The sequence below is a fragment of the Magallana gigas genome, chromosome 6 (assembly GCF_963853765.1).
Source record: "Magallana gigas chromosome 6, xbMagGiga1.1, whole genome shotgun sequence".
NCBI lineage: Eukaryota > Metazoa > Mollusca > Bivalvia > Ostreida > Ostreidae > Magallana > Magallana gigas.
The window spans coordinates 45,846,301-45,862,370 of NC_088858.1; the positions used below are offsets into that span (position 1 = coordinate 45,846,301).

The window sequence follows — 16,070 nt, forward strand, 5'->3', positions numbered from 1 at the left end:
TATGTGATCATGATTTATTTTCCACGTTGGCCACGCGAATTGCAGACGTTTAGGCCCCAACATGTTTAGGCCCCAAGATGGTTAGGCCCCAGGTAAGATGATTAGGCCCCAACATGTTTAGGCCCCAACATGTTTATAATAATAACTGATAGTTAATAATGTATTTTCCTTAAATTTTCATATTTGGTTTGTGAATGAGAAATATGCATCTCTCTCATGACATTGTATTGCACACTGAAAACTTCTTTTCCATTTGATGTCTGATTTTTTTTTGGTAGACACTTGTAAGTGACATGAAAAATAATCTTAACTGAAAAAAACCCTCAATATTTCTTGAAAATCTTTGCAAAGGACAATTATTGTTAGTCCAAAATATTGAAATGTTATACCAAGACTGTTGGGGCCTAAACGTCTGCAATTCAGCTGTTCTAAGATGTTTCACTTGCAAGGACACTGTGCATAATAGTGCCCCTAAAGTCAAATTATTTAGACAATTTAGCTGTTCTAATATGTTTCACCAAGGACACTTATGCTACAACATGGACTTAAAAATTTGTCTGCTTTAATATTTCAATTTGTTTTGACAGTTTGAATGTATTTTAAATGAATTCAAAATTACCAAATGCACATTTCAGCAGATATATTATACATGTTGCACTGTTATTCTCTACAAGTTCAGGCTTAAAATTTATGTTTGTTACACAAAAGACACATGTTATACACATGTGCCATGGACACCATTTTATCTTAACTAGTTGATGAATAATTTTAGTATTTTATTATACTCCTGTTTTAAAACATTGCATAATCTGTCATAAAATGTATTTATACAATACTGTTTTATTAATTTTTCTATCAGAAATACTTGCATGCATGGAAATTGAATTACTCTTTTGTGTAACATTAAAAGTCCTTGGTAACACACCTCACTTCTAAAGTGAGGTGTGAAACCCTTCGCATTACTAGAGGATCTCTTCATTATCTTCTCCTAATTAGCACTTATCTAGAGAGGGAGCAGGATACAGTGGGGGTGTTGTTTTAACAATTTAATTCATGTCATACACAAAGTAAATGAAAGTATTTACCGTTTCTTTCATCTGCAATTAGAAAATTAAATATAGAAAATAATATGATGTGACAAAATAATATGAAATTTAAAAAATAATAAATTATGCATAAGATGCAGATTATACTTCTTTATAATTTTTAAAGTAAATGAAGTTTCAAATAATAAAATGTAAATTATAATTAACTTAGACAAATGTATGCTGGTGCCTAAACCATTATTCATTTAAAAAATAAAATGAAAATTATAATTAACTTAGAAAAATGTAGGCTGGTGCCTAAACATCTTGGGTCCTAAGCGTCTTATCAATGAAGGGCCTAAACATCTTGGGGCCTAAAAGTCTTGCTACCGGCCACGCATGCGTTGAAGGAAATATGGCTACCGAAAGAGATGTTGACGAACTCTTCGAGATAAAAACAGCATTATACACGGGAAATTACCAACACTGCATAAATGAATGTCACAAATTACGGGTAACCCATTTCATTTATTTTTCTAATTTTACTGAAACGCTCCATGTTCTATCATAACGGAGATAATATGTGTTGACAGTTGCCATTTGATAGCTTCCTATTTATTGTACAGTCAAGATTTTCAGGGTAAAAAGCACCTGACCAAGAAAGCATTTTGACACACCACTGAGTGCTAATTATGTGAAGAGAATAGAAAATGATGTTTAATGTTCATGTCTGGTTTTATTTGTTGATACCAGTAAGTTTTAAGTACATAAGTTGAACATGGTTTACTAACCAGATGGTAAGAAGCTGTAATGTAAGGCTTTGAAAGCATTACCCAAGGGGCTTGTGTAGAAAGAAAAACTGTTTTAAAATTGGGTATCTTGGAGAAAAAATTATCAGCGAATTAGTTATTTAAAAGTATTTGGCTATACTCGTTTCAGTTGTCAAACCCCGAGCTGAAAACAGCTAAAGATGTCATTATGTACAGAGCTTATTTGGCTCAAAGAAAATATGGTGTTGTTTTGGATGAAATTAATTCCTCCCACCCACCCGAGCTGCAGGCAGTGAAGATGTTTGCTGATTATTTGTCCAATGAAAACAAAAGGTAACTATTTCAGCTTCTAAATCTTTTTGATAGGTTTTTTAAAATCTTTTACATAAAAGCAGAGATAAATGTGGGAAGAGAAACTGTAAAAGAAAGGTCATAAATGGATATCCCAGTTTAGTAAAATTGTTTCATTGTCATTCCTAGAACCTCCATTGTGAGAGATTTAGACCAAAAGATGAGTGGCAGTGTTGACGTTTCAAACAGCACATTCCTCGTCATGGCAGCATCAATTTACAACCACGAACAAGTAAGTGGAGCTCACTCCTTGTAATTTGATATTGTTGTATTTTTTAACTCTCCCAGATATTCATCATGAGGGATTCTTCTTTCGTGTTATAGAACAGTGATGCTGCACTAAGAGCCCTACACCAGTCGGATGCTTTGGAATGGTAAGATGATAATTTCAACATATCATGAATGGGAATACTTAAAAAAAAATTTTTTTTTATTTGAGTAATAAACAAACGATTTCTTCACAAATTTAATCCAATTAATAATCCTGCTCATAGATTAAAAAAACCTTTCATCTCTGTTATTTTTCAGCATTGCTTTATCTATCCAGATTTTACTTAAATTGGACAGAGTTGATCTTGCAAGGTAATTAATGCAGATGATTTAATATATACCTATATATATACCAACATGTAACAAGTTAATGTTTATTATATTGTTTATGCCTCATTCCTCATCTGCAAATGTATGTGTGCCTAAGACAGTTTTTTGAAAAGATGATTATTTACTCCAGAAAAATGTTTAAACTAAACATTTCTTTAAATTACCAGTAGAGAAGTTTGTTAATAATTCCAAATACAATTGCTTTATAATAATTCAATGGTTCATTTTGCAGGAAGGAACTAAAGAGAATGCAGGAGATAGATGAGGATAGCATTCTCACACAGCTGGCCCAGGCGTGGTTTAACTTGTCTGTGGTGAGTTCCCATCACTCCATGTTTGCTAATTATTACTACAGTGTTGAGTGATAAAATGGTTATATATTGACTGTTGTCTGTAGTCTGTGTCAAGTCACATTGACTGCCAAGCATTTCTTATGATATGAGTGCCATATTTTATTACAATGCACAAAACAAATGTTATGATGCTGTTTTAATAAAATTGGCTATTATTTTTTACTCTGTGTTTTGCATTTTCTATGACACTGGTTTGATACATAAAATAGAAGTCATTTCTCATCACAAATCACATTATTTTCAAGTATCATTTCAATGATTTGTTGAAAGGATTTTAGAAATCCATGTTGTTTTATACTGGCAACTAGATATGACTTTGTAAGTACATTTAGCAGTGGTCAAAAATCATTCTTCTTGACATATATTTGCATTAATGACATTTTCTACCTGTTGTAGGGAGGAGAGAAGTATCAGGATGCCTACTACATTTTCCAAGAGATGGCCGATAAACACAACTCTACCCCTCTCCTGCTGAATGGCCAGGCAGCATGTTACATGGCCCAGGGCAAATTTGATGATGCTGAATCTGTGCTACAGGAGGCCATAGATAAGGTAGCATTTGATTGACATGGAGATATAAATTAGACTACATGAAACATGATTCTTACATCAAAGTTTATTGTAAAGCATTTGAAAAGTTGTAGTAGATGTGATTGATATAGATTATTGTATGTTCTAAAATATATATTATGCAAAACACTTCGAATTTTTATATTCTAGTATTCTAAAAATAGTTGCTAAAATATCTATTAGTGAAAATTCCTTTATTTTTAGGACTCCAATAATCCAGAGACTCTGGTGAACATGATAGTCCTAACACAACATATTGGGAAACCACCAGAGGTAAGTAATACTTTTTTCACTAAATTACATGCACATGTCTAAAGCAGTCTTATGGTACATGTACTAGCTAACCATGACTAACAAGAAATTTATCCCAGTTTGTATTCCATACATCTGAAGATCAAGTGAAATATAACCCAGATAAATCTCATATACCCCTGATTAGACTTGCATAATTAATAGATTTCCTATTTTTAGTTGATTTACATTGTCTGACCATGATTTCAGATGACAAGTTTTGTAGTTCTCAACTAATAGTCACATAAATTTAAAAAAAAACTAAAACTATTTTTAAGTTATGTGTATGATTTACACATGTAGTCGATGTTAGCAGAAAAACTATCATACTGTCGTTACAAAATACCTGTATTTATCTCTGACATCAGCAGAATGATAAGTAATTACACAGGGATACTTAACTTAACAAAATTAGTCTATTTAGTTACAAAGAAAGTAAGGTGTATTTCTCATGGGTGAATCACACATTGAAATAAAAAGTTTTATTCATGCAAGGAAATATGTTGGTATTTCTTTGACTTCAGTTTTTAACAGAATAAGTCAAATTGAAAAAAAAAACCTATCTTGAAATTCTGTTTAACTGCAAAAAATTGTTATAGCATTCATTTTCATACAAACACTCCCTTAAAATGAGAATAAAATCTACTTAAACAATATTTTTTAATTTGAACAAAAACAACAAGATTCTTGACATTTCATTGAATGCTGATAATGAAATTAACTTTACATATATGCACAATAATCATTATATGTTTGAAACTTTTACTAGAAACTTTGAGCACACTATTTGATGTTTCCTGGCTCTGTGTTGATAAATATACATGTATCTTCCACTTTTATGTTGATAGGTCAGTAATAGATATGTATCCCAGCTGAAGGACTCTCATCGGAATCATCCATTTGTCAGAGACTATTTACAAAAGGTAGGGTGGAAAGTTGTCTCAGCTTATTTTGTGATTTTTTCATGTCCAAAAAAAGACAGAAAACCCCCCAAAAAACCAAACCCAAAGCTAAAAAATTTCATGTAAAAGGGAGATTGTTCACAGTTTTTGTCAATAGGATAATGTGAATTATTCATCAATAACCCTTCTGTTTAATGTGAATTCTTTTGATATCTTTGTAGGAGAGTGACTTTGAAAGGATATCTCGCAACTATGCCCCTTCAGTAACAGCCTAATAGACACACAAACAGTGTATCATCATTTTCATGTCTTTTTAGTATCTCCTTGAATGTGGACATTGTGTACATTTGTACTGCCTGTTATTTTATGACTGGGAAGGATCAATATTGTATGAATATTTATTAAACTTGGAAAAACTTTTTTTCTTATATGGACTTGAGTTTTTGTTTTGTTCTGAAAGAATGATGTGAAATACAGCCTCTTAGTAAATGGACCAAAATGAAATTTAAAAGAATTTCCTTTTCATTTTTCATGTACATTGTACGTCAGCTTTCAAATAATTATATAAATCTATAGATTGGTTGAAACGTACAGCAACCTAATCAATGTCGCGGACTGCACGAAATAATCATGATGTCGGACTCAAATTCCCGTAGGAGACGATTTGATTGTTTCTTTTATCTAACGTACTGAAATACACTTATAACAGCCTTGTAGTTTTTACAATCAGTTTACTAATTTGTTTAAAAAAAATGTAAATATTAACAATAAAATGCTTTCGTTGATGATTCATGTGGGTTTTGAAGTTAGCGATCATTCAGAAAAAAATTACAGAATTTAACGCTTCGCGTCATTGACAGTGGTTTTCCGGTTGTCAATTTCAACTGTTACCTTCCCAAACAGGCACTATTTATATTTATTACCTAATCAAAGGGATTTTGTTGTTCTATTACATGTTAATCACACACAATCACTAATTTACACCATGTGGTTTCATCCATTTAATATAACCAAAACTAACTCCCCAAACTGGAGAGTAACAATAACATAATAGAAAGAGTTATGAGAGTTATCTAACTTTGCATATAGATTAACATTAATTATACTTTTCATCTTTTGGAAAAGGTTTAATTTGAAAAAGTTAATATTGTCAATAAGTAAGGTGAAAATGAATTCGGTCAAAATATGGGACTTTAAAGTTAGCAGTCTTGAATAAATTTTCCACTTTTCACAATCTGTAAAAGTTCAAGTCCGGATGCTCCCCGCTTTGTCATGCAGTTGGCTAACTGGTTCTTCCCGGCACACCATTTCACACTGGTATTTTTCTCATTGTTTACAGTTTCACTTATTGCTGCAATGTCTATTCGGAGTCTTCTGTCATCAACAAGTTTGGTAGAGTTAAGAGACTCAATAACACTTTTATTGTCAATGTAAGCCTCCACTGCTAATTGGTGACCAATGATTCCTTCTAGGAGCTTTTTGTAGAATGCTGCAGATTCCAATCCCTCTTGTAGACTTAAGGCTTCGGCTGCAATAGTTGATCTTACAACCCGCTTTATTTTGTTTGTTTGCCAAGCTATAGGACAGCAATTCCCTTTTCTGTCTTTAATCAATAATACATGTGCTCCGGTGCTTCCTACACCGTTGTTGAGATTACCAAGAGAAGCGTCTGTGAATACTACCATTTTCCAATCTGTGTGGGGATTCTCTAACTTGGGAAATCACACAATAGATTTCATATCTTTTAACCTGTTTACAACCTTGATCGCATGAAGGAGATCACTGACTTTGGCTTCTTTTAACTTGGTACTGAGATCTACCATTTCAAAGGAGAGCTCTGGTCTGGAGGTTTGTACGGCCCAATTTAATTGTCCAACGAGTTTTCTAAATAAGGTTTGCTCTTCTATGGATAGTATACCATGTTTTTGTTTGGCTCTTTCTGGATCCATAGTTAAGTTTCTAAGGGAGTGGACGTAGTCTGTATGATCCAAGATAATTTTATCATTTTCTTGATTAATTTGAAATCCCAAGTATTTGAAGTTTTTCTCCTCTACTCTTCCTGCCAAGACTCTTTGTCGTAAATGTGACATGATTTTTTCGAGTGCTTCATTACCAGCATGCAAGAAATCATCGACATGACAACAAATAATGCCATTAAGTTCATGAGTCTGTAGAACAAAGACTGCAGGATCTAATTTGGATTGCTTACAGCCAAGTTTCACAAGTTCCTCTTTCACACTCAAGTAGAACTGTCTAGCCCCATCCTTCAGACAGTACAAACAGTGTCGGAGTTTCCATATAATACCTTCAGAGACTCCACTTTCGATAGGAGGCCTGAGATAGACATCACGGCTCAGTTCTTTGCCTTGTAGGAAGGCAGACTTGATATCTGTGGTCTTGATGGTCCACTGTTTATGTGCTGCGATGGTGAGCAAGATGCGTATTGCTGCTTTACTTGCAGTAGGACTATCCCGTTGCATCATGTCTTGTTCTTCGAAACCTCTTGCAACAAGCCTTGCTTTCACTTTGTCGTCTTTTTCAGTAATAACCCATCTTGTTGACACTGTTGATTGGCCTCTGTCCGGAACTTCTTCATACGCATGAAAATCTAACAGTTTCTGTAACTCCTCTTCTTTGGCTGCTTTTATGTTCTTTTGTTTCATTTCTCCCCCACTGATGTCACTAAGATTGACCTCTAGTTCATGGACAGGTGTCTGGGTGTCAAGTACATCACTGTCAGTATTTTTCCAAGGGAGTCTACTCAAGTCAACACTTTTCCTTTCCTCACTTTCGTCATCCTGAATGTTGTACCAGTTCCTGTTGTTGCCTGTTGCTTTTCCAGCTCTGCTAAGAACAGTTGCTTTTCTCCATTGCTCTTCTGAATATAATTTATAAATTATTTTATCATTTGCTTTCAGATGAACATTTCCTGAAGCATTGTCTACATTTCTGACAATTTCCTTTTTGGCTATAATTTCTGAAAGCTTGTTTCCATTTTCACTTTCATTTGGATGGGTATCTTTATGGACATTTGGATGGGTATCTTTATGGACACTGCAATGTTCACTTTCAGCAGTTTTCTTCATCTCTTCATTTTCTGTTCTGGAAGGACTGTCATCGATTTTACAAAGCCTGTTTGGTGACACACGCACGAAAACACTACCATGACGTACGAAAACCACTTTACCGTCTTGAAAGACGACTTTTCCCGGTCCTAGCCATCTTTCTCTGCCTTCTCGTTTGTAAAAAACACTGTCACCATTACTGAAAACTTGCTCAGATGCTCTAACTTTACTCCTCAGAGCACGCCGTATTCTTTCTTCTGCTTCTGTTTAAATGTAAGCCTTTCTAGCAGAATGTAAGGCGTTCAGATGTTTAGCAAATACCTCACTGGTAGTGGTACCCTCAAGTGCTGGTAATTTCTCAGTCATGATATTAGGTAGGTTTGGATTGGTTCCAAAAACAAGTTGATGACTACTAAATCCATTCCACATCTGAAGAGAATTGCGTGCCATATTTGCCCAACAGAGTAGAGCTTGACAGTCTTTCTTTCCATATTCCTCTTCCAGCTTGATTAACATGCTATCAGTGATTGCATGGACCCTTTCACACAAACCATTCTGGAAAGGACTCATTCCTGCTGTAGTACAAGTGCGGACATTGAGTATAGACATCACTTCTCTCATTTCGTCTGAGCTGAACTCTCCCCCATTGTCAGTAAATATTGCCCCCATCACTCCAAATGCACCTATCCAGTTCCTCATTAACGCATCTATTACTTCATTTGGTTTCTTCCTGCTGATGAACACGGATACAGTGTATCGAGACCACATGTCAATAATGTGCAAAATCCATTTGTCATTCCACTTTTTCAGGTCCATTGCAACCTTTTCATTGAACGCTGTCGCCAAGGGCAGAGCAACCACTGGTCTTGGAGGGGTTCTGGCGAATAATTTGCAAATTTCGCATTTTCGCTCAATGTCTGATAATGTTCCATAGTATTCTGCCTTCCAGTTTTTGGCATCTTTCAAGAGGACTACAAGCTTCTTGATCGGTGGATGGGCAAATTGTCTGTGTAATTTAAGAAGTTTCTCCTGAGAAAGTTTTTCAATGGCTTGTGTTTCCTCTTTGCATACATCTGACACAACCACAGTCCACACTTATCGACTGGGACCTAATAATGACCAGCTGTTGTCAAGTTCAGTGCAATTTCTTTTCCTAAGATTGTGGCTGTATCATTTTCCAAATCCATTTTTACGCCAGCTTTTTTCATGGCATCCTTCGACAGCAGTAAGGGTATATCAGATTCTACAACATCTGTTTGAATTGTTACAGATTTATCTGCTAAAACAGCTGGAATGCTGAACTCTCCGTTGGACTTTAGACAAGTTCCTCCTCCAAACTTAAACACTTTCTTACTGTCGGAACCCTTTATCTTCTTCTGTCTTCGCCACTTAAAGATTCAATATAGTTGTTGAACCATGTCTGACCACAGACTGTACTGCTACATGCACTGTCAAGCACCGCACAATTCTGGGCATCCACACATAAAAGAGACATATCTTCCCTCTGAAATCCAGTAAACAGGACTGCATGTTCTGTGTTAAATGTGTTCACTTTAGCCATGTTTTCCCAGCTATGTGGACAGTCTGTAATCATATGCCTGTTAGAGCCACATGATTTACAAGTCAATAGTTTACCATCACTTCCAGTAGGATTTATGTCCTTCTTAAGTCCTCCCTGCCTTTGACCAGATGGTGCTTTAAATGGAGTGTATTCTGTCTGACGATATCCCTGCTGCTTCATGCTATCATAGGCTCGACCCCGACCACCACGTCTACCGCCAGAAAATCCAGGACGATGAGCATTACTTCGTACATACCCAGCTGCGAGCAAGGCTTCCTCATTCTCAGCAAGGAAAGCAGGCTCTAACTTAATGCTTGGTCCTGATGAATGAGAAGTACCAGAGTCACACACTTCACCTTTGAACTTTTTCAAAGAGCTTTTCGCTTGTTCGTATAAAGTCTCTTTCTCATCATAGTTCATCCCTGTCAACACAATCATGCTCTCCTCTTTTGAAATATTAGCCCTGCGTAGTAGTTTAAAGGCCAAGATTTCAGGTGGCAATTTCATCTCCTTTTTCTCTATCTTCCTATATTTTGCATCAAACACACTTATATATTCCACAAAAGTTTGACTCTCTGCTCGTCTATAATCCTCAAAATCTTCAAACTTTGTTAAGCTGTCTGCCAGATCATCCTTTGCAAGGTGTTTATCAAGAAATTCTATCAAAGTTTCTAGTCCTGTTTCCTTCTTTAGGTCTTCCAATTTAATTTGATCAAACACTTTTTCTCGAATTTTAGAGTCGTCATCTTCTGGTAGAGTTAAAGCAATTGCTACTCCCCTTTTTTTCTTCTCTAGTTCTGTAATCTCTTTCCATGCAAGTAATTCTTGTTTGTACAACTCGTAAGATTTAGACTGACTGTATTTTGGGGGTTAATTTTTGTTGCCATTATTCTATCTATTCCAATCCAAGGAATTCACTTTGAAATACTGGAAATATATCACTCACAGTTCTAAGTCTTCATTCACAAACTTTGGATACTTCTCTCTCCTTTGAAAAGCCACGCTCTGCTACCATTTGTTAATCACACACAATCACTAATTTACACCATGTGGTTTCATCCATTTAATATAACCAAAACTAACTCCCCAAACTAGAGAGTTACAATAACATAATAGAAAGAGTTATGAGAGTTATCTAACTTTGCATATAGATTAACATTACAAATTAAATATTTGCGTCTATTTTGAACTGCCGGTCAATAGACTACGATCTATTGGACCGCCGGTCAATAGACTGGGATCTATTGGACCGGCAACGTATTTCAGAACGCGGGTATGTTAATGTTACATCCTTTCGATAGTTCTCAGGGAATGTATATTCTTTAACATAGACGCTGTTTTTAGTACTTGGTGAAACCAAATTCAATGTTATCAAAAGTTCAAAGTTTGAAGTTCAAAGTTCAAAAAATAGACCAGATTTTTTTTCCCTTGGTGCAGGGAACAGCTCAGTATGATCTATTGCCCTCGGCGTTGGCCTCGGGCAATAGATCATACTGAGCTGTTCCCTGCACCAAGGGAAAAATATTCTGGTCTATTCACTGCTCAAGCATTAAATAATTGTATAAAATGTTACTTACCAGTACTGCGCATGTCACGTGACATCCATTTCGGTAAGAATGTTTGATGTGACTATATATACCAATAACATGATAATATTAATTTATAACACTAAATTATTTGAATGTATATTCATGACTGACAAGTTCTCCTTAGAACTACTGATTGTATTAACAAGTGTAATGTAAATGTTTCTTGCCTGATCTGCATACTTTCGTCATATATGAGCTGGTCCTATAATATCGCGGTAGTTAAATCATTTTGTCAAAAAATCTATCAATACGGAAATATTTCCAGAAACTAATGTTATTGTGAGTTTCCTCTATTATATTCCTCAGTGATGTTCAGCATGTCTCTGTTTTCTATGTGTAAAAATATCCCGACGTCAAATGTCAATTTCAGCGCGTGCTACTATACGTAAACAGAAATACCGCGATAGGGTAAAGTGATCAAAAGACGGACGCGATCTGAAGTCGGACAACTTTCATGCCGAATTATTCCCCTTTCTCGTTAAATTTTTGTTTTCAGATCTAAAATAAATTATACAAAATATTCCAATTTGTTTGGAGTTATCTTTCTTTGCTTGATATCAAGTTTCCGGTCTCTTCATCACATGACCTTTCGATTGTTTCAAGGAGGGAATATTTGAAGAAGAATTTGGTAAGTTTTTAAAGTAACAAACATATTTGCAAAGCTATATTCATTATACAGAAGAACATATATATTCGAAAAACAGTTTCAAACGATAAAATGAAGTTTATTGAATGAAAACATGTGTAAAATCATTGCTTTATGAGGAGCAATTTTTGGAAATTTAACTTTACAAACACAAGTCATAATTGATATGGTGTCGGACAGTAAAATTCATTAATTTGATCATGAGTCGGACATGTCCGACTCAATGTCATTTTCGAAAACATGTTAACATCATATAGATCGTTAAAATAATTTATTTTTCCCACGAAATAAAGTAGCCTACAAGTTTGTTTAAAAAATGTAGAATATGTATATATTATATGCGCGATCGCGATCTTTTAATTGAATTAATCAACTAAACGACGAATATTTTTACTGGAATTTCTAGATAAAAATGAACAATTTTTATTGGGGATACAAGCCTGTATTTTCTTCGAATCAAGGAAAGTTAAAATAATTCAACATCAAATATTTAAAACAAGACTTTCTAAATATTTCGAAAATTCCAATATTTCCGAAAATAACAATATTTAATGGAGTTGAAAATCATGAATAGTCGATAAAATTTATCAATATCTTGTGGATGCTTATTCTTAAATCAAACGGCAAAAAAATTAAATATCAAGTTTTATTTTTTACTAGATCTACCTCAACCATGAAAAACGTTATTGTCAGAAATATATATGCTGTTGGCATGCATCATTGGGGATCGCACGAGATCCCATTGGAAGTTGTCCATTATTGTAAGTGGGAAGAGGACAACCCTAAGGACAATTGTGCCATAGCCATTTTTGAAGATATTGATTGTACAAGACGGATCGCATACTTCCAGCGCGAAGACAGTTCTGTGCTTTACAGATTATTCAAAGGTAAATTGATTAATGGTCCTTGTTACCTGAAAGCAAAACAGCATATCAACAAATTTTCCAAAAAGAAAGGACCGATGCAAAACATTTCCTTTGGCTTTAAGTGTAGTGAAAGCAACATAAGTTTGATAAGAGACATCACTGAACACTACGAGAGAGTAGTTTTCTAAAGAAATTAAAGAAAAGAATAAATACACTAGCTATATAGACAATTACAAAATAACCTGAAATATTCTTTAGATTCATGTTTTATCAACGATCTATACGATTATTTGACATGTTGTTGCATTAAATAGATTATTTTTTGAACCAATCTAGAGTTTTTTTTAAAATTTATTTTATCAGAGTAATGCCAGGGCCTAAACAGTATACGGAAGAGGCCATTTCAGCAGCTGTCGCCGATGTCAGAAACAGTAAGCTTTCAATCAGGAAAGCTGCAGCGAAATATAAGGTTCCAAAATCTACCATTAGCGATCGGCTTACAGGGAAGGTCGCCGAAGGAAGTAAATGGGGAAGCAAACCAGTCTTGAGTGGAACAGATGAAAACCAAATGATAGACTGTGCTATAAATAGATCACAGATGGGAATCGGCTTTTCAAAGTCTAATTTTTTAAGGTTTGCGGGAGCTATGGCAGAATCAAGGGGTCTACGATTCAAACATGGGAAACCTTCTGACATGTGGTGGCGCCGACACGACACATTTTCGCTAAGGTCCCCAGAAGCAACTGCATCCGTGCGACACGATGCTATGACAAGACAACGCATGGCTCGCTATTTCCATGAGCTTGGAAACATCATCCAGTCCCCAAACCTTAAAGATCATCCTTCGCGGAATTGGAATATGGATGAGACGGGGATTACTATGTCCCACAAACCTAATAAAGTTTTGGCCAAGAAAGGGGCAAAAACGGTTCATGGGAAGGTGTCAATGTCTCGAGAACTAATTACCGTCATTGCATGCGGGAATGCAAATAGTGATTACCTGCCACCTCACTTTGTAATTCCCGGAAAAACAAAAAGGAAGTTGGAAGGTTATGACTTAGAGGCAATAGTAGAAGACGGGTCGTCTTTGATAGGATCCAACTTCTCAGTATCAGATTCAGGGTGGACCAAAGATGGCATCGCTAGGCTTTGGTTCACCGACACTTTCCTAAAAACATAGGTCCAGCTCGGCCACAAGTTCTAATTTGTGACGGCCACGGTTCACACAATAATGTAGAGTTTGTTGAATTGGCAAAGCAGAACGATATAATTGTCGTTGAACTTCCCAGTCATATAAATAACTGGACCCAACCGTTTGACAGAACAGTCTTTAAATCGTCTAAAAGTCACTGGAACACTGTCATTGACAACTTCACCAAAGGAACGGATGTGGCTGTCGGACATAGGCAATTTCTTCGCCTGTTCAATGTCGCATGGGGAGCAGCCCTTAATCCTGCGACAATAAAAAATGGGTTTGCTGCAACGGGCATTTATCCATTTAACCCGAGTGCTATACCAAATGAAGCCTTTTGTCCCAGTGAAATTAGTGTTCCAAGGGTGGAAACGGCATCATCCCCACCAAGTAGCGCAAATTCTAGCACTTTAAATCTTCTGTTACCATGCAGTTCTCCCTCAGTTTCAGTTCAAAACCTGTCTGTTCAGTCTGTTTCTTCTGTAGACCACCTCCCGAGGTTATCACGAGCGTTTCTTTAAACCCTCTCTCTGAGACCATATCGTCTGTGTCTCTTTCACTTCCTTTGAATGTTGAAGGGGAAGTTACATTACCGTTACTATACGACCCGCTTGAAGGGTTGTTTGTAAACTCCGATTTAACCAGTCTCGAAGTAGACAATGTTCAAGGTCTTGATACTAGCTCATGTAGTAAATGTACCCCGCATGAGGCACTCGAAGTCATTGAGAGCGCATTGTCTTCAGAGCAAAAGTTGCAATTTAATGCAGCACTCTTGTCTGGAATAAATACAAGGTTGAACAATGATCCGCTGTACCAGGGCTGGAAACATTATACTCAGCAAGTCCATCAATTTTCTGGCAAATTTAATACTTCATCTTTACTTAACTCCCCTCCTATATCCGCAAACATTCAGGTACCGACCACTTCACTTCCTGTCTCAAGTGACTCTTCTGCTTTTTCTATTGCAAACAAAATGTATCCACTGCCTTCTCGTCCACCTGTAAAGAAAACAAAGAAGACAGAGTACTTTGTTATTACTGCCGACGAAGTTATTCACCAGAAAAAGGAAGCAGCAGGGTTTAAAATTAAACAAGAAGAAATTAAACAACAAAAACGCTTAAAGCGTGAAAGAAAACGTTCCGAGAAAATTATTAAAAAAGCAACCAAAACGAATCCTAAAAAGGGACACACTGAACTTCATGACTTACTTTGAAAGTTCAAAGCAAACAATTGAAATAACATATATTTTGAAAATGTATCAATCGCAGATCAATGACAATAAATAGTTTTACTGATGACGTTGGTTTTGCTGAAATATATATCCAATTAACTACACTTAAGTTTGAATAAATATCCATAATGTATTTAAAACATACCTGAACAATATTACAACCAAGTCCATAAGATTTCAGAGTTTCGTCTTGAATGGTGAACTTTTACAGACAAATGCCCCTTGCGTACGCGCTGAACTTCGAGCAAAAAAAAAAGATCATACAAAATCCTAAATTGTTATACTACTAGAGCTCGTTTTCAAATAACGTCGATTTTCCCAATGCACTTGGTGACAAATGATATTTACATATTGTTTTCCTGAATACTGTACTTACATGTACATTTACTTTCATCTCTCTCTCTCTCTCTCTCTCTCTCTCTCTCTCGTCACGAGCAACTCTCACTAAGTGGTAAAATCGACGGTATTTTTAAACGAGCTCTAAAGGATCTACAATTAAATTTACTATTATATAGTCCTGATCTATCGAAATGAATGATTTGGTTTCCCCTTTTATCAGTCAATTCATGCTGTTACTCCCACCCCCAACGCTCATTCCGAATTTTTTACTCTATTTACATGTACGTTTTCGGTTATAAACCTTGATTTAAGGAAAAATAAATGTTGCATGTAAAAAATAACTCATAAATCAATGATCTTCCTGGATTATTTTGATGAAATGTGTATATATGTGCATTGAATAATTACCGTTAACCGTATTTTATGAATGTCCGACTCAATATCAAATGTGTCCGACTCACGAACGAATTTTATTGTTAGAAGTTTATCGCTAACGAATGTTTTGTAAGGTAAAATACCGAGGAGATCCAGGTAAACTATGATAGACAATTTCGAGATCTTTCGGACAACCCCCCTTACAAGAGTGTGTGCAATAGTATATGATCGGCATAACTCTAATAAAACGAAGGGTGTCCGACTCACGATCACTTTACCCTACCATAGAACCCGCGATATGAAAGGAAACAAGTAGCCTGGTTGCCGAGGCCTTCCGAAGTGCA

The 16,070-nt window shown here is 35.7% G+C and overlaps 2 protein-coding genes across 2 annotated transcripts; both read left to right on the plus strand.

The window, feature by feature from the left end:
• Positions 1-1,422: 1,422 nt before the first annotated feature.
• Positions 1,423-5,290, plus strand: LOC105334576 (coatomer subunit epsilon). Its single transcript, XM_011438098.4, has 10 exons — positions 1,423-1,539; positions 1,965-2,128; positions 2,276-2,378; positions 2,471-2,520; positions 2,675-2,728; positions 2,979-3,060; positions 3,496-3,651; positions 3,874-3,942; positions 4,809-4,883; positions 5,084-5,290. The coding sequence occupies exons 1-10, from the start codon at positions 1,441-1,443 to the stop codon at positions 5,135-5,137; spliced, it is 906 nt and encodes a 301-aa protein (XP_011436400.2). The 5' UTR covers positions 1,423-1,440; the 3' UTR covers positions 5,138-5,290.
• Positions 5,291-12,956: 7,666 nt separating this feature from the next.
• LOC136276401 (uncharacterized) lies at positions 12,957-13,769 on the plus strand. The gene has a single exon (XM_066088295.1). It carries the CDS (start codon positions 12,957-12,959, stop codon positions 13,767-13,769), a length of 813 nt encoding a protein of 270 aa, XP_065944367.1.
• Positions 13,770-16,070: the final 2,301 nt, after the last annotated feature.

What these genes read in the sequence shown, in the direction of transcription:
- LOC105334576 (XM_011438098.4), top strand. Translation starts at nt 1,441, where the DNA reads ATGGCTACCGAAAGAGATGTTGACGAACTCTTCGAGATAAAAACAGCA. An exon ending in GACAGAGTTGATCTTGCAAG is followed by an intron (nt 2,729 to 2,978) that starts GTAATTAATGCA and finishes TTCATTTTGCAG; the next exon opens with GAAGGAACTAAAGAGAATGC. An exon ending in TACAGGAGGCCATAGATAAG is followed by an intron (nt 3,652 to 3,873) that starts GTAGCATTTGAT and finishes CTTTATTTTTAG; the next exon opens with GACTCCAATAATCCAGAGAC.
- LOC136276401 (XM_066088295.1), top strand. Translation starts at nt 12,957, where the DNA reads ATGCCAGGGCCTAAACAGTATACGGAAGAGGCCATTTCAGCAGCTGTC.